The sequence below is a fragment of the Medicago sativa genome, chromosome 5 (assembly GCF_051527215.1).
Source record: "Medicago sativa cultivar Bolivia chromosome 5, Bolivia_mono, whole genome shotgun sequence".
NCBI lineage: Eukaryota > Viridiplantae > Streptophyta > Magnoliopsida > Fabales > Fabaceae > Medicago > Medicago sativa.
In genome coordinates this window covers 70,346,616-70,373,781 of record NC_140753.1, presented here as the reverse complement: position 1 = coordinate 70,373,781, position 27,166 = coordinate 70,346,616, and the positions used below count along the sequence as shown (strand labels likewise).

Here is a 27,166-nt window from a genome sequence, read left to right as displayed (position 1 = left end):
AAAATTAGGTTAAGTTGATGCATACGTAACAAAATTAAAAAATAAGGATATTCCTAAAAAAAACCACCAATATAATAAACAAATATAAAAAATTAAAATAATTGTAAAATAATGAAAATTGTGCGATAGCTTATTATGAAAAATTAGTGTCCTAAATATCATTAGCAAGTGCGATAGCTTCTTACGAAAAAAATAGTGTCATAAATAACATTAGCAATTTCGTAAAAATAAAAAAAAAAATCCTTAGCAACATGAGATATTATAGAAAATTGACAAAAACATTAATCTTTTCGATTCATATACTATTTCTTATGTACGGCATAATTAATAGGTAACTCATGAGTAACAACAACTCTCATCCTCATCTAAATAATATTCTACAGTCTTTTTCTTCTGAAAGTAATATTATATAATCTTCTATAGCTATATATTCCGATATAAAAAGGCATATTCCTTTTGGGCTGAATTTTTTAATTCCAAATTTATCATTTATTTAAACTATTTCATTTACTATTTAATTTATCCATTTTATAATATTATTTAATTATTAACTAAAAAATAATTAAGATCTAAAAATATGGATGAAAATATGAATTACGCATATTGCACTCACGATGACTTTTTTAGATCAAATCGATCGATCACTAAATGTGTGTTTGGATTAGTTTTTGGAGGCTCATTTCCACTTTCCAATGCACTTTAAACGTGAAAATTGTGAAGCCACGGTTGGTAGCTTCTACTTTAAACGCGCGTATGTTGTCAATTTGCCGTAAAAACAAACATGCTATAAATCATAGTTTAAGCAGTTATTACACATGCAGATAATAATTAGAAACCTTAAACATTTTTTATTCTCTTGATGAATTTACACAATTATTACACATGCAGATAATTCTTGTATCAATACCGTACTTATTGACATGATAACACAATTGAGTTGTAATTAATCAATTACAACTCTTGGTTTTTGTGTCCTCCTGAAAAAAATGAATTAATTACATTCTTAACATAGAGACCAAACAGCAAGACCAAAAACACAAGCACCAACAAATTAACCAGCTTCTTCTGCTTCTTAACTTCATCCACCAAACCACATAATGCATTCACATATTCTTGTCTCTGTCTTGAAACCATTTCCATAGTCAATGACTTTTTTTCAGCAACTTTTGATGCAACTTTGTTACTCACATCATCAATATCTTCTTTTAATTCCTCAGCTTTACCTTTTCCCTTCCTTTTAGACACTTCTTCAATTTCTTTGTTTGGTTCTTGATGTACTACTTGTTTTTTCTGGTCAGAAACTTGAGGAGCAGTGTTTGGTTTCTGAGGAATTGTTGCTGGTTGTTGAGGCTTTTGAGGTTCTTGTTGTGTTGTTGATTTTGTTGGTGTTGGAACAATATTTTGTTGGTTGATGAGTTTGGGAAGCTTAACATATAGGATTCCCGCTTCAAATTTGGCACCAATGCTGCTAGTGTCAGAATGAGGTGGTATTGAAAATTCTTTGCGAAATCGACGCCATTTTTTCTCATTCATTTGTCTTTCACCACTAACCCTTAGCACACGGGTTGAGGTTACTTGAACCCTCAATTGATCCTTCTTAAATCCTGCATGTATTATCGATCATAGTTGTGTTATTTGAATATCAAATTTGATACATTGTATATGACCTCGTATACTTATATATTTGTCTCCTTTAAGTTTTATCAAAAGAAAATGAATTTATAAACTATAGCTAGGTAATGAATTTTAATCTAACTTATATTTATAAACTATATATATTATATGAAAAAGACACGAGGAAGAAAGAAATGAACTAACCTGGAAGCATAAGAATAAGTGTGTCACTTGTATCCTCATGATCCCAATCAGAGGGTGGTTCAAATTCATCATAGATACGATCTGCTTCACGTGTCTTTTGTTCAAAAGACATTTTCTGCTTAATTTGTTTCTCTTTAGCTTTTATGTTTCTAGCAAAGATAGCTTAATTTGTCTAAGCTCTCGTTGGTGAATGAAATGAAATATGGGGTTATGTTACATATATATACACATTGATGGGTTGTATTTTCTTCCAATTCAATTCTTCCTTTTCGTGTAAGGATTGATTTATGTCAAGGAAAATCTCAAATTGGGTTTCCCTGTAACAAAATATGTTTCTAAAGAATACCTTACTTATTTGCTAGGTATTGTTTAGTCACGTTCTTTCCCCACATGCATGTAATATTGATTAAGTTTGTGCAAAGTTAAGGATTTAATTTCCAACTGTTCTTTGGTGAGGGTTTTGTATTATTCTTCTCAATATTATCTTTAAACAATAACATATTCTCCCTGTTAACAAAGTTTGCAAGTCAACCTTTGAATATAGTATACTTGAATTTCTAAAGTCATTTCTATTTTACATCTTGGTGGGAATATATATAACCCTTCAAGGATGCTTAAGTCATTATTGAGCAGAAAAAAATTATTACAGCATTTGATGAAAGAAAAAAAAAATCAACAGAGTTAATAAGGTGATATGATTAATATCATGACTCATTAAATTATAAACCAACGGGTTGTGTTAACTAGTGCCCCCAGGCACCAGTTAAGAAAGTAAAAAATAGAAATGTTTACTTGAAAACAACAAACTTTTGACTTTTAAAAAGTTGAACATAACACTTTTTAACAATTTCCAATGCAAAATTTCTAAATTAGTCTCCTTAACTAGTGCCCCAGGGGCACTAGTTAACATTTCCCTAAACTAAAACATGATAGAACTATTATATACTATCATTATCTTATCTTGACTACCAAACAAGTTCTAATGGTAAGAGGTTTGAGCTGTCCAACTTTGACATCTACATAAAATAAAGAAATCGTCTGATCTAAACCCTAAAAAAACTAACCAAACATAATTTGAACTACAATTTGAAGGTAAGTCCTGGACTCCTGTTTCTAGAGCTTACTTCCACAACAGTATGTATGGCATAAGTGAATACCATTTCAGGGTAAAATAATAAAAGACCAATCAATTTCAATATATTACTCTTATACATTAAGTTCCATACACAGTTAAAAGGCGCAGTAATATTACAAGCTCAACTTTTGAATTCGATTTTGAGACAACAGGCTATAACTTTACCTCTTCCGTGCTTTCCTTCTTCTAGACTCCGTCTTTTGAAATTTCTTTCTAGAAACAAATTTACTCTTTGGTTTCAGTTTTAACTCAGGTGAGAATTTGTAATTTGGATCTCTCATTCGCGCTTGAATGTCCTTAAAAAACTGAATATTTAGCTGTTTTGGACCTCCTTGTCTAAGTTCTTCATACTCAGGTCCCGAAACAACGTTTTCAAATGCTCCAATTAGAATATCTAGATCACTCATAACTTCCCATGCATTTGTATACCTCCCATCTGGACCTTTCTTTAATTTCTTCAATGCATTCTCAACTGCAATCTTTCTGGCTTGCTTTCCTGGCGACAACTCCTCAGGTTCTTGTTCGGCTTTCAAAAGTTCAGAGATGGTTCTGTATTTTGGCATTTCATCAAACTCGAAAATCTTATCTATGTACTTATCGCTTTTTTCATTTGGGTAAGGTTCTGTAGGAACATCGTCATCAGTGTCCATTTCATCCCCGGTCCACAGTGTCTTTTCCTCGTCACTGCCGGACCAAACACTTCTTAACTCATCACTGTCATCAGCATCAACTAGGTCAGCATGTTCCTTCGCTTGCTGCCTTGCTTTCCTAATATCCTTATGAAGACGACTCTTTGAATCCTTTTCTTCATCACTTTCATCCTCACTTCCTGTCCATAGAGTGTTATCTTCATCCATTTCCTTTGCCCAGGTTTTCTTGAAGTCTTCATCCCCTGGTCTTCTACTTCCAAAGAGATCATATGGCTTGCGCGCACCACGAGCATACGATCTCCATGCTGCAAGTCAAATCTATTAGCTAGAGGACCTTGTGTGCTAGATAACACATCCATTGTATGTAAAAAGTTACCACAAGATCAATACGATAAAAAAATTACGACCTATTGAACTGTGTCAGCAAATCACATCACATCATCCGATGGAGAAATGGAAATGAATGGTCCTATTTGTTTTATTTGCAATGTTTGCAGAAGACATGAATTTGGTTCATGATTCTCTACAAAATCCTCACTAATGAAAATCATGTTAAATTACGATGGAAACCAGTAAAGGATATACATTGCTAAATCCTCCTAACACAGGAAATAGGTGGATGCATTTGAATGAGTTTTGAAAGGAATTTAGTTCTCTCACAAATTCAGACTTCAGTAATGAATACAACAAAGGGGTGGTTTTATTAAGTACACTACCACAACCAGTTCAAGTCAAGTTAAAAAAAATTCAAATTAAAGGGTGAATAGGTAACCTTGAAAATTCAGCAGAGAAGCACTATTACAACAATTTTGCAGTACAACTGGACCTGAATCATAAAATATTTTTGACCTGAAAGAGAAACAAAAATGAGGCAGTTCATTGTCATGGAAAATGATCTAAAAGTCTAAAACCAACATTTCAACAAACAGGCATCCATGACAGAATTGATAACAGTCTTAACCTTTGTGAGAGTGGTAGCCAATGTGGTTTTCGAACCCTCATCAGAGACGGAAAAAAACTATTGTAAGAGAATGATCTCCATCCCATTAGAAGAACAAGATGATCTGACGCTAACCAATTTTTCTTAGCCGTCAATCTTAAGCTACCCCTGAAGAGTAATCAATACAAACAAATTAAAAATAAATCCCAGGAAATCCATGGTACAATGTTTCATTACAACAACAATAACAACAACCATGGATCAAATTACGCCATAGTGTTCTATCATAAACCATATTTGAATCCAACTCATTGACCTCTAAATCTTTTCTAATGGTTTCTCTTATAGTTTTCCTAGGTCTTCCTCTACCTCTTTTGACCTGACTCTCCTCCATCTGATCTACTCTTCTTACGACTACATCTATGGGTCTTCTCTCTACATGCCCAAACCATCTAAGCCTATAGGTGCTTCCCCCACTCTCTCGCTAATGGTACAATGTTTCATTATCAAATTAAAATAGTTAGTGCCATCTATCTGAGGTATAAAACCACTAGCTTATAGTCAGTGTTTTAAAAACCGGACTTGGTAAGTGCTACGTCGAACAAGTCTGTCACTTATTGGAACTACATGATTGAATACTTGGTTGAAAAAAATAACATCTAGGAAGCTCTATTGTAACCCAATTTCAAAAGCTGTACTGAATGAAACACCAGACAACATAACCTAATTTCACAAGCAAAATAATAAAAATTCACAGTACAAAGGATATGGACACAAAAAACATACAGGTAACAAACGTTATAAAATGACAACACCTTATGGATATGAAACTTTCTGAACAATGAAAAAAACTTGAAAAATCAAAGTTGAGTAAAAATGGGGAAATGAGAGATGAACGCATATTACCTTGTATGATGAAGATGAACACAGTACAAAGGACATGGGCGCAAAAACTAAACAGAGGAAGGAGATGGCGGCTGCGGCGAGGAGGTGGGTTGAACGACCGCGCGGTGAGGAGGTTTAGGACATAGTGAACGAAAATGAAGTTTGTTAGTGAGGGACAGGAACACTAATGAAGTCCGTTTCAAAAATAAAAAATAAAAATTCTCAAATTCGTTTATGACTCTATTAATAACTTATCAATATTTTTGTCAAACGTTTTCCATTGTCCCCGACTCTATTAGTTGTTTTGCATTTTATGCCATTAACGTATTAAATAAGATCCAAAATGCATTATGTCATTAACCACTAAATAATATTCAAAAGACATTGAGTCATTAACACTCAAAATACAAAACAACTAATAGAGTCAGGGACCAATATGATAAATGTTTGACAAAGACATGGACCATTTTAAGTTATTAATAGAGTCAGGGACCAACCAATTTGAGAATTTGGTACAAAGACAGAGACCAATTTGGTGGTTTAATCCAAATTAATCCCTAAATTAATTAAGTCACTTAATTAAGAGAAAGATAGAAAATTACAATAAAAAAAAGAAAGGGTGAGTAGAAAAACTTATTAGATACTGGAATCAGTGGTATCTAATAAGTTCTAACTATACCTTACCTGACTACTGGATTTTTCTTCTCATTATTTTACATATGATTTTCTCCGAGAGTTTGCTTATTATGTCTTCTTGGAGGCATTTTTAAAAGGGTGAAAAATCGGAATAAGTACCTTTAACTAGAATGATTATGGTAGATTGTAAATAATACACCAGGCACATTCTTATAAAAGAGAGGTGAGTCGCTATTGGACACACTTAAATACCAAATTTTTCTTAGATAGGATTTTTTTAGACATGCACATTCACATTCCTGCAATTATCTTCTCATAAGTAGAATAATTCTTTTATGATGTGGAAGATCATACTAGTTTCAGTCACAAAGCATAGTAAGAATTATCTAATAAATAAGCATTTTTTTTGTTTTGTTTAAAACGATCACAATTTTAGATCAGGGGTAAGAGTATAAATTCGATAATATGGGCAATTTGTAATTTGAAAAAATTAAGGGCCCAAAATGCAACATTTAGAAAGTTGAGGGGCAAAAAAGTAAATATATAAAAGATTAGAGGTTTAAATGTAAATTTGGTAAAAAAAATTGGTGTAAGAATAATATGGTAATTGTTGATATGTGGCAAAATGTGGCTAGCTAAAACAAATGACGTGGATGGTAAGACATTAGATGGTGTGGCGTGGTGACATCATAATAATGATACATGTCAAGATATGAGTGGATGCCGTGGTGTATACCGGGTAGAATAGGTGGTGTGGATGGTCTTTTTCCTCGGAAGACATGTGAAGACAAAGAGAGACGCGTGGGCGTCACATGCACCCTTGGTGACGACGCGTGTGGTGGAATTTGACTCCAAAATTTTGTATTCCAAGATTTTCGAATTTTTTGAACACAATGACAATGTCTATTTGTGGGAGTTTGGACAAAAACTGAAGGTTTTGAATTTGGCACTACCTTTCTCAAGGGCTCCTCTATTCATAATTTTAGTCACTATTTTCACCCACAACTCACTGAACAACTCTCTAACAACGAGATGAAAGGAAAACAAAGACACGTCTTTTAACACACTAACTCTTGATTTATACAACTACATTGATGATAGAGTACATGTACATTTATTTATATGTGAAGGACAATTAAAAGAGTTACATGCAAAAAGACAAGTGTATTATATGCAACAATCTTTAACCTTACTTGTCACTTTAAGCATGTGCAAATTCAATTTGTCTCACATGCAACAAGCCTAAGTGTCATCTCATGCAACTAGATAAGGTGTCACGTATCAGCCCTATAGTTGCTTTGACTTGGATCATTATTTGAGTTAGCTTGTGTAACGCCCTCCTTTTTATTTAATTATTTTAAATGAGTTTTAGAATATATTTATATGATTAGTGTGATTTATAAGATTTATGTGATTGATATGATTTTAGAGAAATTTATGAGACGTTGTGACTTATTTTATTGTTTAATAAAATAAGATTCGAAAATAAAATAAATATTAAGTTGTGGGGTTATTTTGTGTAGAAATATATTTGTTATTTGATGAAGAGATATATTTGTTATTTGGTGTTAAAATATTATATACATATATATTTTGATGAAATATGTTATTATTTGTTATATGGTGTATTATTATATATTTAGTGGGAGAGATATATATTTAGTAGAGAAATATTATTTATTAGAATATGAGGATTATTAGTGTGAGTGGAATTGGGGGTTAGAATAGAAAGAAGAATAAGTTGTTGGGCCTAAATAGATTTGGGAAAAATATTTTAGTATTATAAATAGAGAAGCTTAGGTTAGAAAGAGTTTACCGGAAACCGCTTTTTGGAAAAGAGGAGAACAAGAAAGAAGAGAAGAGAAGAGAAAAGTCAAGAGAAGAGGAGAATACCTTAGGAAAGAAGAACGCTGCTGATGATTCAGGAATTAATCTAAGGTGAGGGTGAGACTATCTTGCATTAATATTAAGTTGTTAAATCATTAGATTACATCTAACAAGTTGGGGAGAGTTTGTGAGAATTTGAGAATTAGAGTTTTGAGAGAGATTTGATGATTAGAAGATGAAAACTTGTTGAATTGATGTAGAAATTATGTACAGACCTTAGATAATCCATAGGATGATTATTGGAAGTAGTTTTGAGGTTAGAACCATGAGATTAGGTGAAACTTGGAGAAAATCTACATTCAGCCCGAATTTTGATATTAAAACTGGAATTGATCGGTGCCGAATTGGTCTTAGGTCTAAACACGAAAGTTGTAGGTATGGATGTTAGCTTTCTAATTCCGTTAGTCTCACGTCAAAACGATATATAGAACTTGAGTTATGGTCAAATTACTGCACGTAGGTCACAGTGAATTTTTATGGACTTTCAGCACAACTTTTCCGAATTTAAAATGAAAACTGGTATTGATCGGTACAAAATTGGTCTTAGGTGAAAACATGAACGTTTTAGATAATTTTGTTAGCTTTCTAGTGGATTTGGTTTGACGTGAAAATGATGTTTGGTCTATGAGTTATGATGAAAATACTACAGTGAGATCATAGCAAAATTGTACGGTGACAACATTCTCTGTTTCATGTTTTTGCGTTTTGTTCATATGTTTCTGTTTTGAATTGATCTTTGTTGTAAACATGAAAGTTGTTGATATTTATGATACCTTTCCAGTAGCTTTGGTTTGACATGAAAATATGTTGTGAATAATTTATTATGTTTTTACAAAGATACATAGTGACTTATTGTTGATGTTTAAATATGATGTTATATGATGTTGTTTATGATTGATGAATATGATGTTTTAAGATGTTGTTTATTATCATTTGATATTGTTATATTATGATATGACATGAATTATTTATGTGATCCATATGTTGTCATGATGCTAAGATGTTAAGATGTTAAGACGTTAAGATGATATGAAGTTGTTAAGTCGTCGAGTCGTTATGAAGTCGTCAAGTTGTTAAGATGTCATAGATGTTCATGAAGTTTCTAAGACGTAAGATGTTGAGTCCATGCATACTCATTTAAAGATGAGGGCTCATGCCCTGGAGCTTTTGCTCAACCACGACGATGGAGCTTATGCTCAACCAGAGACGAGGGCTTATACCCTAGGAGCTTTTGCTCAAATAGCGACGAGGGCTTATGCCCTAGGAGTATATTTATGCTCACAAGCGACGAGGGCTTATGCCCTAGATTGGTACCACATGCATTTGCATTTTCATGATGACTCAAGATGATTTAAGATGATAAGAGTTGCATAGTCGAGTTGAGTCGCATTGTCAAGTCAAGAGTCGAGTCGATCATGAAGTTGTTTATGACTATGATTATGAAGTCGATTATGAGTTTGATTAAGAAGCTGTTATGATGATTATAAGATGCTAAATGATTATTGTTGTTGATGTTCGTGATTGTTTTGTGATAGGGCCAAACCGCAAGTGCACGGCCTATCGAAGTAATAGTAGTAAGTAGAGTTATCGTTCCGCTAGGGAGTTGGTCAATCCAATTAGCTTTTAGAAATTGATTAGAAGAGAAAGAAATAAGAAGTTGGAGAGTGCAGTTTTTGAAGGTAAATAACAATAATATTAAAAAGCCTTGGGATCATTGGTTCATCATAATAACGAATCTTTTCACAAGCAAGCCTTAAACTTATAATTAAACGTTAATCCTAATTACTAAGGACAAGTCTCTCTTTAGCATATCACAGCTCCTCTCGAAGTCAGTGAGTGTATCCCTCCAACAACCACACCTATTCTCATGGGTGATTGCCTTTGGGACCCTTGAAGATCGAAACTTTATGTGTCCCAAGGTTTGCTAGACTATTCTCATGTTTCGCAAACCTTGTCTAAATTCACTTGTTCGGATATCAAAGCTCCGCGTTCGCTTTATGAATTGATATCTGTGATGATGAATTAACCATTATCAAACCCTCCGCGTTCGCTTCCACAGTTTGATAATAATTAATTCATGTTAAAACGGTGAATTTAGATTAGGAATTAGGGTAACAATTAATTAGGGTTTAAGACTTGGTTTGATCCGGATTACGTCATTAGACTTATCCAACGATCCCAAGACAAAGAAGTCTACTCACTCATGTTCATCGTAGACATGGGGGAAGAAGAGAGAAAATAACAGTAAAGTAAATTGCAAAGAAAGTAAAAGGGAAATAAAGACTTTTATTAAAATAGCAATTGAAATAAACAAAGTAAAGTAAATTGTTTATGGTGGAGAGCTACTCTATTTATAGCTTTACATCTGACTTAGAAACTAAGCAACTAGAAGGATAAAACGGTAAAGCTGCAACAGGGTAACTTGGGCTTGAAGAAAAGCAGCAAAAGAGCATCCTGGGATCGCGCACGGCCGTGCCACATGTTGGCACGGGCCGTGCCAAGCTTCTGAGTTTGGGGAAATATATTTTTGCCCCGTATCTTCGTATTCTTGTGCTGTATTTGCTCCAGTCCTCTTTCTTTCACTCCAAGGCACCTTCCACCATATATTTATTCCTAAAATAAAACAAAAGACAATTTGAAGTAAAATATTCTAATATAAAATAAAATGCAATAAAACTAAATCAAATCTAAAATAAAACTAAACTAAATAAGGCAATAAATATGACTATCTATGACTCATCATTTTGATGATGATGTTTGTTTATGAGTTGATGATTATGATTTGATGACTATGGTTATGATTAGTACTTGATGTTATATGATGATGTTTATGTCTATGATTAAGATGCTATGATTAAAAGGAATATATGATAATGCTTATGACTAATATTTGTAGATATGTGATGATATTTATATGATGATATAATATGAAGTATATGACTATTGTAGGAAGAATAATGATACTAGTTAAGGAAGTTTAAGTTGCTAGATATGATTAATGAATTATAGGATGTTTAAGTTGTTGAATGTACTTTACATGATTTATATGCTTTATATTATTGTTTGAGAAATCTCACCCCTCTGCTTGGAAATGTTGCTCTTCGTATGGGTAACTTGCAGGTAATCAAGATTAGAGGCGTCGTGAGTGGACTCCTCACATGTGTGTCTAGGTGCTCTGATACGTAACGGGATGAGACTTGACTTTACTTCTATTCCTTACGTATTGTTTATGAACTTTTATGAATAAATATTGAACTAAGACTTATGAGATTTTCTGATGAGGCCTGCGTGGCAAAGACTTTTTATGTTGAATGAACTAATTCCGCTGCAAAGTTTTGAATTACTTATGTTAAATGATTTTGAAGAATAAATTGCTATTTATTCAGTTTATGAATTTTTAAGAAGTGTAGCATTCCGTTAAAGTTGAATTACTCTGATTTTTAATTATGAAATTTTTACGTTGGGAAAACGGGGTGTTACAGCTTGGATTATTTAAGTCTATATCAAATCTGACTCTGAGCATGATTTTTACATTGAAATTTATTGTTCAACTCATTTTTACATAAATGTATTCAAACATTAGCACATATTGCTAAGCTGAACACTTTTATTAGATTTAAACTCAGAACCTCACAATTGTATGTGTTTTATGTGATGCTTATCACTCTATTTACAAACAACAAAATCAATTTTAATCACAAAAGAACCAAATATGCATTTAGTTTTAGAGGCATAAATTATTAATGTACATAGAATGCCGTGTGTCAAGGATAAACTGGTCACAGCACTACAAGGTTAATCTAATCTAATTAGGATTAGGATTACTCCCTCCGTCCCGGAATAACTGACCCATTTTCTAAAAAAAAGTGTCCCAAAATAACTGACCCATTTCAATTTTCAATACAACTTTCATCATTTCCAATACAATATAACACTAAATAATACTACTTTTATCATTCCCAATACAATATATTCCACTTTTCCCTTCATTTATACACTTTTCTTAATCTGTGTGAAAAACTAAAGTAGGTCAATTATACTGGGACGGAGGGAGTATGTAAGACTAGAGGTAAGTAATCACTATTTTTGTATAAATGATAAAAATAAAAATATTGTATTGAGAAATGATGAAAAATGATGAATTTGACTTTTTAAAAGTTTAAAAATTGTTGAATCCAATACAAATTTACTACTCCCACCGTTTCAAAATGAGTGTCGTTTTAGCCAAAAAAATTTGTTTCAAAATGAGTGTTGCTTTCAGTTTCCAATGCAATAATAACTTTTTCTTTTCAATTGTACCCTCCAATTAATACTCTGCACAATACTTCCAAAATATTACTTTTAAAACTAACCAATAGTTAATAAGGATAATTTGGTAAATTAACCATTCTCTTTCTCTTAATCATTACATTTCTTAATATGTGTGTAAACACCTAAAACAACATTTATTTTGAAACGGAGGGAGTATTAGTTGGTTGGAACCAACCTAATTCTAAACGTGGACAAAACTTTACTTCTATTATTAGTAAAAAAACTGGTATCCATCTCATGTTTTGACAAATTTTCTCGATGAAAACGATTGATATGAAATGATACACGTTCATCACTCACCACCACATTTCTATTATATTATTATCATTACTTTAAAATAAAAAATAAAAATAACTTTTTCGTACAAAAAATACGAAGGAAAACCTTTGCCAGCTATAATTGAAACACAAAAATAGACAAGAGTTTGAAAGTTAGTGAAGTACGGAAATGAAGAAGAAGAGTGAGAAGAATCAAACAAGTTTGGTTTTCTGTGTCAATGGTGACAAGTTTGAGCTATCCAATGTCGACCCATCACTCCCTTTGCTTGAGTTCTTGCGTACTCAAACTCAATTCAAGAGTGTTAAATTGTGGTGAAGGTATATTCATCATATATATTTTATTAAATTACAAATTAAAACTAATTTCCATGGAGTGTTTAAAAGGAGTTTAGGTATGCTCCATTTAAGTTATTAAATTACAAATATTTCATTTTAGTTAATATATCATGCTAATAAGTGTTCTAAAGATAATTATAATAAAGCTAAAAAAATAAAGAATTTGTATTAAAAGAACATTTTGTTGATTTTAGAACATTGACTACATACATTTTAAAATATAATTACTATATGTGATTCCTTAGTTATTGTCAATTTTTTTTACTATTCCTTAGTTAATAATGGTAAATAGGGGTTAAAGTTTTATTTTTTTGACGCAGTGCTTAGAGAGTTTGAAACCATGTATAATTTATACATATATGAGTGTCACCGACACTCTCTTTTTAACATTTTCTAACCCACACAAAATTCACGTGGTATCACATTTTAAAAATGGATCCTAAATAAAATGGTAATACCCACATAAATTTTTCCAATATAAGAATCAATATTAAGGAGAGAGGGTTAAGAAGAGAATATTCCTAACATTACTTTTTATACACATATAAGACTATAAAACATGAGGTATTCTTTCATGGTCACAAGACCAAATCAATAATGTTTGGACACACATAAAAAAATTCTCTTCAAAATATTCAATCATCTTTTTTATCAATTTCCTTTTTATTATTAAAAAAATATTTATTTATGTGTGTGTGACCAACCACTATTTCTTTGGTCCACCATATTAAAACATGAAAGAATACGGATTTCATGGGTAATCATTAGAGGACAAAATAGTATACGTAAGCAATCTTCGAGATTTTCTTTTTGACAAACTCTCTCATTGTGTTGAAAATGAAACTTAGTGATACTGTTATGGATATATGAATGGATACTTTGTTCACCTCACCACCACATTTCTAAATATAAGATAAAATATTATCATTTTTTTTTATAAGATAGAAATTTTACAAACAGATAAGAGTTTGAAGTTGTATTTGTCTGAAAACCAGTAAGTGAAGTATGGACGTGAAGAAGAGTGAGAATCAAACAAGTTTGATTTTCTGTGTCAATGGTGAAAAGTTTGAGTTATCCAAAGTTGATCCATCAACTACTTTGCTTCAGTTCTTACGTACTCAAACTCAATTCAAGAGTGTTAAACTCGGTTGTGGTGAAGGTATATTCATCATATATATTGAATTTTTCTGGCTTCTTTGGATTTGGTTTCTGATATTTTAATTTCAATAAGCTTGATAATACTGACTTGATAATTATTTTTTATTTCTTTGTTTGACTTTGTATTATTTTTTTAAGTTTCAACAATTTCGATACTGATTCTAATGAATTATCCTTTATTTATGTTTCAATATGATTAATATAATACTTTTTATGATTCTGTAAGTTGAGTTGGTGAAATAAACAAATCAGAAGCAAATATATAATACAAGAGTTAAATATTAAAACTCTGATTGCTTTAATCATAGTTTAAGGCCTAAGGAATGTTTATATATACATGTTTGTACTGGTTCCTATGATCCTTCAACTATATCGATAATTTTTGTTCATATTTTAAAGAAGAAGAAGAAATTGAAGCTCTTTTACCACGAGATTTGAGAAAAGAATTGGAATGTTATCTTTTGTTTTTAGAATGTAATTACTATGTACTTATTGATATGTAAAATGTTTTACAAAAACATTCAATCATATCTGCCAGATGCAGATATTTTACGAAAAACAACAGGATGAAATATAATTCGATGTACATCGTTAATAAACTCGTAATAGTCCTCAATTTTCTTTTCAACTTTGGAAATTCATGCTTTGGCATGGTTGGTTGCAGGTGGTTGTGGAGCTTGTGTAGTTTTAATCTCCAAATATGATCCGTTGCTCGATAGAGTGGAGGATTTTACTGCGAGCTCTTGTCTCACACTACTTTGCAGCATACATGGATGTTCAATAACAACAAGTGAAGGCATTGGAAACAGCAAACAAGGATTCCATTCAATTCATGAAAGATTTGCAGGATTCCATGCTTCTCAATGCGGTTTCTGTACTCCCGGAATGTCTGTTTCCCTCTTCGGTGCTCTTGTCAACGCTGACAAGAGCAATTCTCCTGAGCCACCACCTGGTGTCTCAAAAATCACCGTTTCCAAGGCTGAAAAATCTATTGCAGGGAATCTTTGTCGCTGCACTGGTTACCGACCGATTGCTGATGCCTGCAAAAGTTTTGCAGCTGATGTTGATATGGAGGATCTCGGTTTGAACTCTTTCTGGAAAAAGGGAGAGAGCAAAGAATCGAAGCTTAGTAAGTTGCCTCGATACGATCGTGATCACAAGAATATCGAATTTCCTATGTTTTTGAAGGAAGTCAAACATGATTTGTTTATAGCTTCTGAGAAACAACACAGTTGGCATAAACCTACTAGTTTAGAGGAACTTCAAAGTTTATTTGAATTAAACCATGCCAATGAAACCAAGATAAAAGTTGTTGTTAATAATACTGGTATGGGATATTACAAAGATAAACAAGGCTATGATAAGTATATTGATATAAGTGGAATTTCTGAGCTTTCAAAAATCAAAACGGATCAATCAGGGATTGAAATTGGAGCAGCAGTGAGTATATCTAAAGCAATTGAAGCATTACAGAAAGAAAGCAAGAGTGATTTTATCTCAGATTTTGTGATGATACTTGAAAAGATTGCTGATCATATGAGCAAAGTTGCAACGGGTTTTATTCGGAACACGGCTAGTGTAGGTGGCAATCTGGTGATGGCTCAAAAGAGCAAGTTTCCTTCGGATATAGTTACTATACTTCTTGCTGTGGATTCAATGGTTCACATAATGACTGGTGCAAAGTTTGAATGGCTCACATTGGAGGAGTTTCTCGAGAGACCACCGTTAGGTTTTGAAAGTGTTCTTTTAAGCATTAAGATTCCTAGTATCGAACTCTATACAAGCGAATCTTCGGAGACAAGAAGTAGTAAAGTCCTCTTTGAAACCTACCGTGCTTCTCCTCGACCGCTTGGAAACGCGCTTTCTTACTTAAATGCTGCTTTCCTTGTTCAGGTGTCTCCTTGCAAGGATACTCATGAAACCATGATAGATACTTGTAGGTTGTCTTTTGGTGGTTTTAGGAATAAGCATGCAATCAGAGCTAAACATGTTGAGAAGTTCTTATCAGGAAAGTTGTTAAGTGTTAGCAACCTGTATGAGGCTATCAACTTGCTTACGGATACTGCCGCTATTACACCTCAAGATGAAACCTCGACACATGGTTACCTTTCGAGTTTAGCTGTCAGTTTTATTTTTCAGTTCTTTAATTCACTGATTGAAAGTCCTGCAAGGAAAACCAATGGTTATTTAAATGGATATACTCATTTGCCTTCGGCCGAGGCTTCCGACATAAAAGAGAATCAGAAGCAGGTTAAGCATAACAGATTTCCTACTTTATTGTCGTCCGGGAAGCAAGTCTTTGAAGCAGGCACCGAGTATAATCCGATTGGCGAGCCAGTCACAAAATCTGGTGCTGCGCTACAAGCTTCAGGTTTGTTTCAATCAAGTTTTGAATTACATGTTGTTCACAGATTCCTGTTAATTATTACTTTTACATATTTAGTTGATCTTGTATGTGTTTGTAACATGTACATATTTCTGAATAAATCACATATAGGCGAGGCTGTATATGTGGACGACATTCCATCACCAACAAATTGCCTACATGGAGCATATATTTATAGTGCAAAACCATTGGCAAAGATAACAAGTATAAAACTTGGGCAAGAATTGGAACTTGAAGCAGTGAGGGACATCCTTACAAGTAAAGACATTCCCGATGGTGGGGAGAATCTTGGAGCAAAGAGTAGATTCGGTGCAGAACCTTTATTTGCCGAAGAGATTGCTAGATGTGTTGGAGATCGTCTTGCATTTGTGGTGAGTTCTTAAATCCCGTATTTTGATCCAAAATGAACGATCTTCTGTGTTGAAAAGATTTCTGATATATCTCAAAGTTGTAATTAGATCACAAGCAGTAATTCTTTTATATAGACTATTCTAATCTAAACCTGACGAGCCTGATTAATAGGCTGAATACAAATATTAAAAAATAATTACAATGCATGTTATTTACAATCTGTTTCATTTATTTACAACTTCCATTTCGTCTTCGAATGGCTTCTTTAGGTTGCAGATACTCAGAAACTTGCAGATATGGCTGCAAACTCCTCTGTTGTTGATTACAGTCTTGAAAATCTTGAACCACCTATCCTAAGTGTTGAAGCTGCTGTTGAAAGATCTAGTTTTTTTGAAGTTCCTCCATTTTTACGCCCAAAAAATCAAATTGGTGATGTATCAAAAGGAATGGCTGAAGCAGATCACAAGATTGTTTCTGCTGAGGTACACGCGCAATATAAGTTTGTTTGTAGTTCTTGATATAATGTTTAAATTAGCTTATGAATAATGAATGTCGTTGTTTATTCATAAAATATATTTGTTGTCATCATCTATCAATGAAACTCAGATAAAACTTGGATCTCAATACTATTTCTATATGGAGACACATACCGCGCTCGCTGTACCCGATGAAGACAATTGCATAACTGTTTACTTGTCAAGTCAAAGCCCCGAGTATGCACATTCTACTATAGCAAGATGCCTTGGCATTCCTGAAAATAATGTTAGAGTAATTACAAGAAGGGTTGGAGGAGGTTTTGGAGGAAAGGGCATGAAAGCAATACCTGTAAGTTTTTAGTTGTTTTTACTTCTTTTTTACAAATTTTATTCATTATTATAAAAGTCTTATCACTAATGTAGCATGTTATTTACTTACGAACATAAAATATTTTTATCCTTTGTCATTTTTGTTTTCTTCTTGTTTCAAAGTATATCACATGCTTTAACCTCTCCCTTTTGTGTGCGTGACATGTCATGTCATTTGCAGGGTGCTGTATCCTGTGCACTCGCAGCACAAAAATTACAGCGACCTGTAAGAATGTATCAAAATCGAAAGACAGATATGATAATGGCCGGAGGAAGACATCCAATGAAGATAACATACAGTGTCGGATTTAAGGATAATGGAATGATTACTGCCTTACACCTTGAGATATTGGTCAACGCTGGGATTTATCCCGATGTTAGTGCAATAATGCCAAACAACATAGCTGGTGCGCTTAAAAAGTATGACTGGGGTGCACTCTCTTTAGATATAAAGTTATGCAGAACAAATCATCCTAGTAGATCTGCAGTGAGGGGGCCAGGTGACACGCAGGGATCATTCATCGCTGAAGGTATAATAGAAAATGTTGCAGCTACACTTTCGATGGAAGTGGATTCTGTTAGAAGCATTAATCTTCACACCTACACAAGTCTTAAGAAATTCTATGATAATTCTTGTGGTGAACCACTTGAATATACCATGCCTTTAATATGGAACAAGTTAGCTGTTTCTGCAAACTATGAACTGAGAGTAGACAAAGTGAAAGAGTTTAATAGACTTAATATTTGGAAGAAAAGAGGAATATCTCGAGTACCGGTGTTGTATGAGCTTAGTCTAAGACCAACTCCAGGAAAAGTTAGTATTTTATCTGATGGTTCTGTTGTTGTTGAAGTTGGAGGAATTGAAATGGGTCAGGGTTTATGGACAAAGGTGAAACAAATGGCTGCGTTCGCGCTAGGTACAGTTCAGTGTAATGGAACTGAAAGTCTTTTGGATAAAGTGAGGGTTGTACAATCTGATACCTTGAGTATGATTCAAGGTGGATTAACTGCTGGGAGCACTACATCAGAAGCAAGTTGTGCAGCAGTTAGGCTTAGCTGCAATATCTTAGTTGAAAGACTAAAACCTATCAAGGAGAAGCTCCAAGAGCAAATGAGTTCTATCAAGTGGGAGGATCTTATTCTTCAGGTAACTAGTGTAAAATAAAAACGATCTAGCCCTACTTTGAACAAGTTCCATGAGGAACGATTTGGATAATACAGTTACTTTTTTTATTATTTTGAGAATATTAAATATGATCAACTAATTTTCTTAAGAAGTGCGAGATAATTATTTTTTGCTTATATGTAAGACCAAAGTGAGTATTTGTTGATATCTTTATGCAACTTTATGTGACAGTTCATGTTACTGACAGTTCATTAATGTACAGGCATACATGCAAGCTGTGAATTTATCAGCTTCTTCATATTTTGTGCCCGGTAGTAATTCCGTTAAGTACATCAATTATGGCGCTGCAGTTAGTGAGGTGAGTTTGTTTCTTATGCATAATATCTCGAATCACACAAGCCATATTACTGAAGTAAATGAACCAAATTATCATATAATTCTATACTAAATAATGGAAATTGATTCTCAGGTGGAAATAGATCTTCTGACAGGAGAAACCAGATTTTTGCAAACAGATATTATTTATGACTGTGGACAAAGTCTCAACCCTGCTGTGGATTTAGGACAGGTAATACACACACATACGTATTGTAAATCCCTATGTAGCATCAACACTTTAAATTGAAGGCGCGTCCAATGTTCGACACAAATGTGATTACGTTCAATCACTTTAATTTTGTTAGATTTTTACCAGTCTATATGTCAGTGTAGTATTCGGTTTTTGCTTCTGTGTAAATGCTTCATCAGTGAGGCCTTTTATGCAAGGTCAACTAAGGCACGGCATGCCTAACTGAAAACTTAATTTGATATCATAACTATATTAAAAATCGACTCCACAATGACTGCTATTATATGATTATTTACAATTTCTTGTTTAGTTGCAAAATAATTGAGTTTTTAAAGTAAAATAAAATTGTGAAATGCAGAAAGAATGGAATGCTTTGGTTTGTTTTCATGATATCCTTTGGTAATCATATAATTGCATCTTGCAGATTGAAGGAGCTTTCATACAGGGGTTAGGATTTTTCATGCTTGAAGAGTATGAAACAAACCTTGATGGTTTGGTTTTGCAAGATGGAACATGGAACTACAAAATCCCAACAATAGACACTATTCCTCAACAGTTCAATGTTGAAATCCTCAACAGTGAGCATCACCAACATAGAGTTCTCTCCTCAAAGGGTATGTCCAAAAACTTTTCCAAAATTTAAGTATTAAACTTGTCTACAATTTTGTTTTCCCCCTCATAATGCATATAACTTACGATTGAAAGTTGAAACATGGAATTTTGTGAGATCAAAAATTTGGCTAAAGTCCTAGAATCTTTGCCACAAAAATTCTATCAAATTAGGCAGATTGTCCTATGAGCTCAAGGACCGTCCTAGAATCTTTGCTGAACATAGAGAAAACTAAAGTCCTTGGGCCACCCTTATTTTGATCGGCCCATCCCAATGACGCATGATCCGAACAAGACCCAAGTACGATATTAGGCCTGCAATGCAGGACCTTAACGTTGTGTGTGATCCCCACCGGATTTCACGAAGCCTCGCCTATCTTAAAAGGGGGACGATAGCCAAGGAAAAACCGAGTCATATTCAATCGACATAAACCCTAAACACCCTGACCTCTAGAACAGTATACTGCCGTCAAAGGTCAATAACGTTCAACCCTGGGACACTACGGTTCATTAAAAAATACCTGATGTTATGCCTCCATAATAGTAACTTTAAAATAAAATGTCTGATAATAGAAAACAAAAATATGTTGGTTTAAAAATCTTGAATAGAAAAATAAAATTATAACTGATATTTGTTGGTTGCATTGCAGCATCTGGTGAGCCACCCTTGCTTCTAGCAGCTTCAGTTCACTGTGCCACAAGATCAGCTGTCAAAGAAGCCAGGAAACAGCTCCTATCATGGAGCAACTTAGATGATGGATCAGATTCAGCATTTCAGTTGGGGGTCCCTGCAACCATGCCTGTAGTAAAGGAAGTCATTGGACTAGACATTGTACAAAGATACTTAGAATGGAAAATGGACAACAAGTAAAGGAATTCAATCATACATCATTATTATGTGAATACAAGCTTGGAATATCAATGCATTGTTTGTGACACTTATCAAGTTATCATTTGATGAATTTTATCTGAACCTTGTAAAAAAGGCAGGCCTATTTGTGACACTCAATAATTGATGTATAGAAAAGACTGTATTGAATGGTAAATATTTTTGATATATTTCATAGTTGTAATTAGAGTATATTATACACCAATTCGTTTATTTCTAAACTTAACAGACCTGATTAATGGAAGAAAAGATTAAGCACAACAATTGGAGTTTGCCACAGCTAACATCAAAAGGGTTTGTGTATGAATGATAGAAATTAATGAATATGAACTAACAAAGGTGATGAAGCATGCTTTGAATCACGACACTATGCGTATTCCATGTCCAACATGTGTTGAAGTCCAACATGACATCGACACAAAGTGGTTACTTTCAATTAATTTGTTTTTTTAAATTATTATTAATGTCATTGTCTTGCGTCCGAGTTTATGTTGGTGCTTCATAAAAAAAAATATAGTTTTAATGTTTTGAACCAAGAAGATTGCATAGCTATTACTAGCAAATTTTTAAATGATATAATTCAATTTTTTTTATTAAGTTTGATTCAATTAAAAAGTTATAACGATTCTTAAACTAATACAATGAAGTATTACGTCCCAAAGTTATAACGATTCTTAAGGTCGACCATTGCGTCATGAATGGGGAGGTGGATGGAGATGAGGGAGATTGATTGAGACTTTTTGCTTATTATAAGTGTTATTTTAATATTCATATAATTAATTTTCACTTCAACAAATCAGAACACGTCATGTGTAAAAAAAATAAAAAATCAAAGTTTGGTCAAAATATGAGGGAGAGGTGGTAAATAAGAAATCGACAAACTTGAAGGATCAAATCGCTCATTTTAAATTTGGAGGACCAAAATAGCATAATTGTAAAACTTGAGGGCCATAAATTAAATTTATTCTGTTTATGAAATATCTTAGCTAGGTGAAGTCTAAATTACATTCGAAGGATTATTGATAATTTACCATAAATCCGTTGAATGCTAACCACATGAGTAAATTTCAAGCCGTACCTATAAACTAATTTTTAGTTCACTTACATATTTGTTCGACTAATTTTCATTAATTTTTGAATAAATTAATAAAACCAATATCTTAGGCCAGTTTTATATAATTTATATATTTAAGGGTTAATTATGTTTCTAGTCCCTATAAAATAGCGACCTTGTAAGTTTAGTCCCTACTTAATTTTAATAGTATTTTTAGTCCCTATAAAAAAAATTTACTTATAATTTTAGTCCCTGCTAAAACAAAGTTTGATTAATTATCCTTAAACTCTTAAATTTTTGAACGATTTTTTTGAGACAAGATTAGAACACTATGAAAGGTTCGTTTACTAAAATTTAGAATTTTCTGACATGAAATGAATTAAATATGAATTTTTTAAAACGACAAAAGTTAAAGATAAAAAGTAATAAAATCTGGATGTAGAAATCAAATTTTGCAATAATTTTTTGCAGACGAACTTTTAGTAATGTTCTAAACATGTCTGAAAAAAATTGTTCAAAAATTTAAGAATTTAAGCATAAATTAAACAAATTTGAATTGAGTAGGGACTAATACTCAGTGCAGAAAAACAAAATTAGGGACTAAAAATGCTATTAAAATTAAGTAGGGACTAAACTTACAAGGTCGCTATTTTATAGGGACTAGAAACATAATTAACCCTATATTTAACAAGTTATCCGTATTATGCAAGGGACCCAAATCAATGAAAATGAACGTTATCTTTTTAAGTTATAAATTGGCCAAATTTTAAATTTTCAAAGGTTTTTTCTCAAGAAACCGGAGGCTTAAGAAGAAGAGAAAAAATCAAGATGCGAAAGCGAGATCTTGGGCCTGTTTGAAACACTTTTTAAAAACACTTTTTTAGTTTTTAAAAATTAAAAAGTTAAAAACTTGTTTGATTACTTATTTTTAAAATATAATTTTAGAAAAGTGTTTTGGGTTTTTTAGTTTTGGAAACTAAAAAAGTGAAAGAGCAAAAATGGGTTTTGCTTTTCTGTTTTTAGTTTTTAGTTTTTAAAATAGAGTAAAAAATAAGAAAAGTGAAAACACGGAGAAAAGTGTCACTTTTCTCAATGGCATAGTTGTAATTATGTTTGAAGTCCAGGGGTATTATCATTTTTTTATCAAAAAAATTTGGATCAAAAATCATTCCTCATTTTGCAGAAAAACTAACGCGAGAACACTGAGAAGCGAAAATGGCGATTTCGACGGCGATTCTTCTCCGATCTCCGCCGTGATTTTTCTTCCATCTACACCTTGCTTCTTCTTCTCCACCGCGCTTCTTCTTCTCTACCGTGCCTCTTCTTCTCTGCGGTTTTCTCAGGTTACATCTCACACCTAATTTTTTTCATTTTTAAATTAATTTTTGTTCTTTGATTCAGAATTTTGCACCTAATATAGCGATTTTTTTACTTGATTTTGTGTTTTTAGATCTATGATTTTCCGTTCTATGATTTTGTGTTTTTTAGATCTATGTAAATTTGAGATTGCGGTAGAATTCGAAATTTGTAATGCTTTTTATATGTTGTTGTGTTTGATAAACTCTGATTCATTTTGATAAAAAACTTATTTGCAGCTTATGTGATTGATATTTGCAGCTTATAGGTCTGGATTAAGTTCCTGTTTAGATAAAAAAAAACTTATTTGCAGCTTATAGCATAAGTGCTTATTATAATAAGCACTTATTTAATTTATAAGCTTGCATAAGCTATTTTTATAGCAAAATAGAAAATAACATTAAATTATTTTTCTAATTGCTATAAGCTGTTTTTATAAACTATATTAAAGAACTAAGAAATTATGAATATAAGTTGAAATCAACTCATGAAAATGTTAAACATTATTTAATTATGGCTTCTATCAACTTGTATCTTTCAATATTCACACGGATACCGGATACAAAACTCGCCAACGGAAATAATTTGAAAATCTGAAGTAATTGAACGTAACATGAGTCAATGTTGTGTTAGTGCGACTTCAATTTGAAGTGTTGATGTTCTTAAGTGTAATTAGATTTCAGCTAGTGTGATCATTCTCAAGTTTTCATAATATTCCTTTTTCTAGTTCTTGTGTGCATTGATATGCTTGTTCCCTAAGAGATGGCTACATATTTGTTTGGCTTACTTAACATATGTATTGAAGTGTTAGTGTTAGAGTTAGCATTCATGTGGTATATAGAGTTAGCATTCATGTGTTAGAGTTAGCATTCATGTGGTTTGCCTGATTCTCTTTGCATATCTATTTAAGACATGAATCTCATCATGAATCACGATAAATTATTTGAAGTGTCAAGAATCAAAGTGTTTTAACAATTTCTAATCTTAGTTATTTATTTATGAGTTGTTGGTTAAGTTGGTAGGAACATTGAAGTAGTATGAAGAACACTAGCCACCGTCCACGTTTCACTGCTCCTGCCTCCTCATTTGTTGCGCCTGCAACCTCTTCATCAGCCGTGCATGCCTCCTCCTCGGTCGCTCCTGCTTCTTCTGGTGCGCCTGCCACTACTACACAGGTAAGAAGCTTTCAAGTATTTTTTAGTTTTTATATTCCGTTTGCCCGAGTTATTTCTACTTTCTAGCTAAGCTTCTATCAAAATTGCTTTTGTAGACCTTAATCTTTATTCTCTTTTCAATTGCTTTGTATCTCCAAATTTAGTTTTTGAATGAAAATGAATGTTGAGAATGAAATAGTTTTTTTTTTAAATACAAATGACCCTTTGAATTTTAGGGCTAATGTCATAAGCTTTCTAATGATTTTTTTAATAAGACGAGTTTTCTAATGATTACCATTAATTGAATAAGCATTTAATTAAATTATTATCTGTTAGTCGCCTTTGAGGTATTGAGCTCAAACAGCTTAGCCAAACTGGGTTGTACAGGTAAAGAACAGGGGAATCCACTTCTTGTCTTGTTAGTAAAGCTGGACGGAACCTAGGTAGCCTTATTTTTGTGCCAAGTCTTGTATCTGACAGATAGAGCAGAAATATTCGTGTTTTCTCAGCTTGAGCTGCTTCTGTAATGAGACTTTTTACCTTCTATTTTTACAGTTTAGTCATTACTTTTTACTGTTTATGAGACTTTTTACCTTGAGTCTCTGCTAGGCTACTTTTCTCTGCTGCTTTATTTGCTCTCTCTGGTGCTACTTTTATAGGACATAACTTGTTATGAGAACTAATATTACTCAATGCAAAATATTGATCAATGCTTATTCTAAATTGTAATGCGTATTTTTATGATAGATGGCAACTAATGTTGACATTAATGAGACAAAGCTTTGGCCTGATTTTGTAACGAAAGTTTTCATTGACATAATGGTTGATGAAGTTACAAAAGGAAATATGCCAAATGGTGTGTTTCATACTAGAACATGGTCCTCAATGATGTATAAGTTGAGTACCATAACTAATCGACCGTATCAAGCTGATCAACTAAAGGCAAAGATGCATAGGTTGCGAGCCATGTATCGTGAGTTCTATTCACTGAAGCATAACACCGGATTTGGCTGGAATGATGAAACAAACACTGTTACTGCAACTGAAGAAGTCTGGAAAAATTATCTGAAGGTATGGCTTAATTGAATTTTACCACTTTTAATGAGTGATATCAAACTTAATTATTTATTTTGCATACAATTCTTGTTTGTCTTAATTCTTATCATATAGTTCCAAAGCCATGGGTCTTAATTTTTGTACTGCTTAAGCTTTGTTGAATACTGTTTGTTTCGTGTAGGCTCACTGACTGCCAGTGTATGTTTTCTACTACATCTCAGTCTAGACTTTGACCTTATATTTTTCATAGTTCCAAAGCCATGGGTTATGTTTGTATTGGTAGTATAGAATGGAATTGGGAAATGGATTGGATCCATTGTTGAGTTATTTTATAAAAGAATGGAATCTTTAGCCTATCTAGAATCATGAATCTTGATCATTCTTTGCTTCTAATTTCATTGATTCTCTTACTTAGGAACCTTTCTGTTATTCTCATTGTATTGATGATATGCATATATCATTTCAGGTACATCCCAAAGCTGCACAGTTTCAAAAGAAAGGGGTAGAAAGGCAACAATCACTCAGAATGTCATGTGTGCTTGTGATTTCAACATGATATTTACATATGTATATTCGGGGTGGGAAGGAAGTGCACATGATTCTAAAGTTTTATTTGATGCAATTACAAATCCAAATGCAGGATTTCCTTGGCCACCTAAAGGTAAGTATTAATATCTAACATAAAGTTATGCAGTTATATTGAGGAAATTAACAAGTAGAGCTAACATGTATTTTATTTGATGAAGGTTCATTTTATCTTGTTGATTCTGGGTATCCATGTACCGGAGGTTTTCTTCCCCCTTATAGAGGTGAAAGATATCATGCACAAGAATATCGAGGTCAAGGTAGACAACCAAAAAGTCCGGAAGAGTTATTTAACTACAGGCACTCGTCTTTAAGGATGACAATTGAGCGTTGTTTTGGGGTGTTGAAAAACAGGTTTCCTATTTTAAAGTTAATGCCTTCCTACAAACCTTCAAGGCAAAGACTCATAGTAACTGCTTGTTGTGCTATTCACAATTACATACGCAAGTGGAATTTACCTGATGAGTTGTTTAGGATAGGGAAGAAATGGATGATATAGAACTTGAGGCGGTGAACGAGGTTCCTAACCTTGAAGGGATGAGCTCGAATGTTGAAAACTTAACAAGGTTATCTGGTGAAGGTGCAGCTGAGATGACAATGGATAGGAATCATCTTAGAGATAGGATGTGGGTACATCGTCATAATTAATCGAACTAATTAAGCTTTTTTTAGATTTTCTTATATGCAACAATGGAGTATGGAGTTTTGTTAGTTATTTTGTGGATGATTGTTTTTGTTTGCTTATTTGATGTTTATGTTATCGACATTAATATGCTATAATATTTTTATGTGTTTCACATTTTTCAATTTTGTATTGCTTGAACAAATTATGACTTCGTATCTAAAAAAAGTATTTATTTTGTGACTAAATTCTACATTTAACTATAGTACTTGAAATTTAATTTGATTGGTAACTAAGGATAAAATTGTAAGAAAAATACAATTATATAAAAGGCAATATAATAGGTTAAAGAAAATTTAAAAAAAGATTTTAAAAAATTTGATTACCAAACAAGTTTTCTAATTTTCTATTTTTTAAAACTGTTTTTGAAAATTATATCACCAAATAGATTTTCTAATTTTTTCATTTCTAAAACAGTTTTGAAAAGTCACATTACCAAACAAGTTTTTTCTTTTTCTCTTCTTGAAATCC

General features: G+C 32.8%; 3 protein-coding genes and 1 pseudogene across 5 annotated transcripts; 2 read left to right on the top strand and 2 right to left on the bottom strand.

Annotated features, from left to right (window-relative positions):
• Positions 1–822: 822 nt before the first annotated feature.
• On the bottom strand, positions 823–2,325 carry LOC146924505 (uncharacterized). Its single transcript, XM_085709521.1, has 2 exons — positions 1,819–2,325; positions 823–1,604 (listed from the first exon to the last, which is right to left on the bottom strand). Exons 1-2 carry the CDS (start codon positions 1,928–1,930, stop codon positions 952–954), a joined length of 765 nt encoding a protein of 254 aa, XP_085565647.1. The 5' UTR covers positions 1,931–2,325; the 3' UTR covers positions 823–951.
• A 652-nt stretch (positions 2,326–2,977) lies between these two features.
• Positions 2,978–5,617, bottom strand: LOC146924504 (glutamyl-tRNA (Gln) amidotransferase subunit C). 2 transcript variants are annotated; one of them, XM_085709519.1, is made up of 5 exons: positions 5,506–5,617; positions 5,450–5,474; positions 4,565–4,711; positions 4,376–4,452; positions 2,978–3,908 (listed from the first exon to the last, which is right to left on the bottom strand). In XM_085709519.1, the coding sequence occupies exons 3-5, from the start codon at positions 4,648–4,650 to the stop codon at positions 3,115–3,117; spliced, it is 957 nt and encodes a 318-aa protein (XP_085565645.1). In that variant the 5' UTR covers positions 4,651–4,711; positions 5,450–5,474; positions 5,506–5,617; the 3' UTR covers positions 2,978–3,114. The 2 variants fall into 2 exon arrangements, with proteins under 2 accessions (XP_085565645.1, XP_085565646.1); XM_085709520.1 differs by lacking the exons at positions 4,376–4,452; positions 4,565–4,711.
• Positions 5,618–13,769: 8,152 nt separating this feature from the next.
• LOC146924503 (indole-3-acetaldehyde oxidase-like) lies at positions 13,770–21,000 on the top strand. The gene is made up of 10 exons (XM_085709518.1): positions 13,770–14,035; positions 14,699–16,405; positions 16,532–16,791; positions 17,041–17,253; positions 17,378–17,596; positions 17,798–18,763; positions 19,005–19,100; positions 19,212–19,310; positions 19,735–19,924; positions 20,570–21,000. Exons 1-10 carry the CDS (start codon positions 13,882–13,884, stop codon positions 20,788–20,790), a joined length of 4,125 nt encoding a protein of 1,374 aa, XP_085565644.1. The 5' UTR covers positions 13,770–13,881; the 3' UTR covers positions 20,791–21,000.
• A 2,029-nt stretch (positions 21,001–23,029) lies between these two features.
• LOC146924502 (uncharacterized) lies at positions 23,030–26,820 on the top strand (annotated as a pseudogene). Its single transcript, XR_015010189.1, has 5 exons — positions 23,030–23,205; positions 24,234–24,393; positions 25,120–25,443; positions 25,895–26,089; positions 26,175–26,820. The product of XR_015010189.1 is annotated as an uncharacterized LOC146924502 (transcript).
• Positions 26,821–27,166: the final 346 nt, after the last annotated feature.

What these genes read in the sequence shown, in the direction of transcription:
- LOC146924503 (XM_085709518.1), top strand. Translation starts at nt 13,882, where the DNA reads ATGGACGTGAAGAAGAGTGAGAATCAAACAAGTTTGATTTTCTGTGTC. An exon ending in ATGGCGCTGCAGTTAGTGAG is followed by an intron (nt 19,101 to 19,211) that starts GTGAGTTTGTTT and finishes ATTGATTCTCAG; the next exon opens with GTGGAAATAGATCTTCTGAC. An exon ending in TAGAGTTCTCTCCTCAAAGG is followed by an intron (nt 19,925 to 20,569) that starts GTATGTCCAAAA and finishes GTTGCATTGCAG; the next exon opens with CATCTGGTGAGCCACCCTTG.
- LOC146924505 (XM_085709521.1), bottom strand. Translation starts at nt 1,930, where the DNA reads ATGTCTTTTGAACAAAAGACACGTGAAGCAGATCGTATCTATGATGAA. An exon ending in ACTTATTCTTATGCTTCCAG is followed by an intron (nt 1,605 to 1,818) that starts GTTAGTTCATTT and finishes TAATACATGCAG; the next exon opens with GATTTAAGAAGGATCAATTG.
- LOC146924504 (XM_085709519.1), bottom strand. Translation starts at nt 4,650, where the DNA reads ATGGGATGGAGATCATTCTCTTACAATAGTTTTTTTCCGTCTCTGATG. An exon ending in TGGCTACCACTCTCACAAAG is followed by an intron (nt 4,453 to 4,564) that starts GTTAAGACTGTT and finishes TTTCTCTTTCAG; the next exon opens with GTCAAAAATATTTTATGATT. An exon ending in TTCTCTGCTGAATTTTCAAG is followed by an intron (nt 3,909 to 4,375) that starts GTTACCTATTCA and finishes TTTGACTTGCAG; the next exon opens with CATGGAGATCGTATGCTCGT.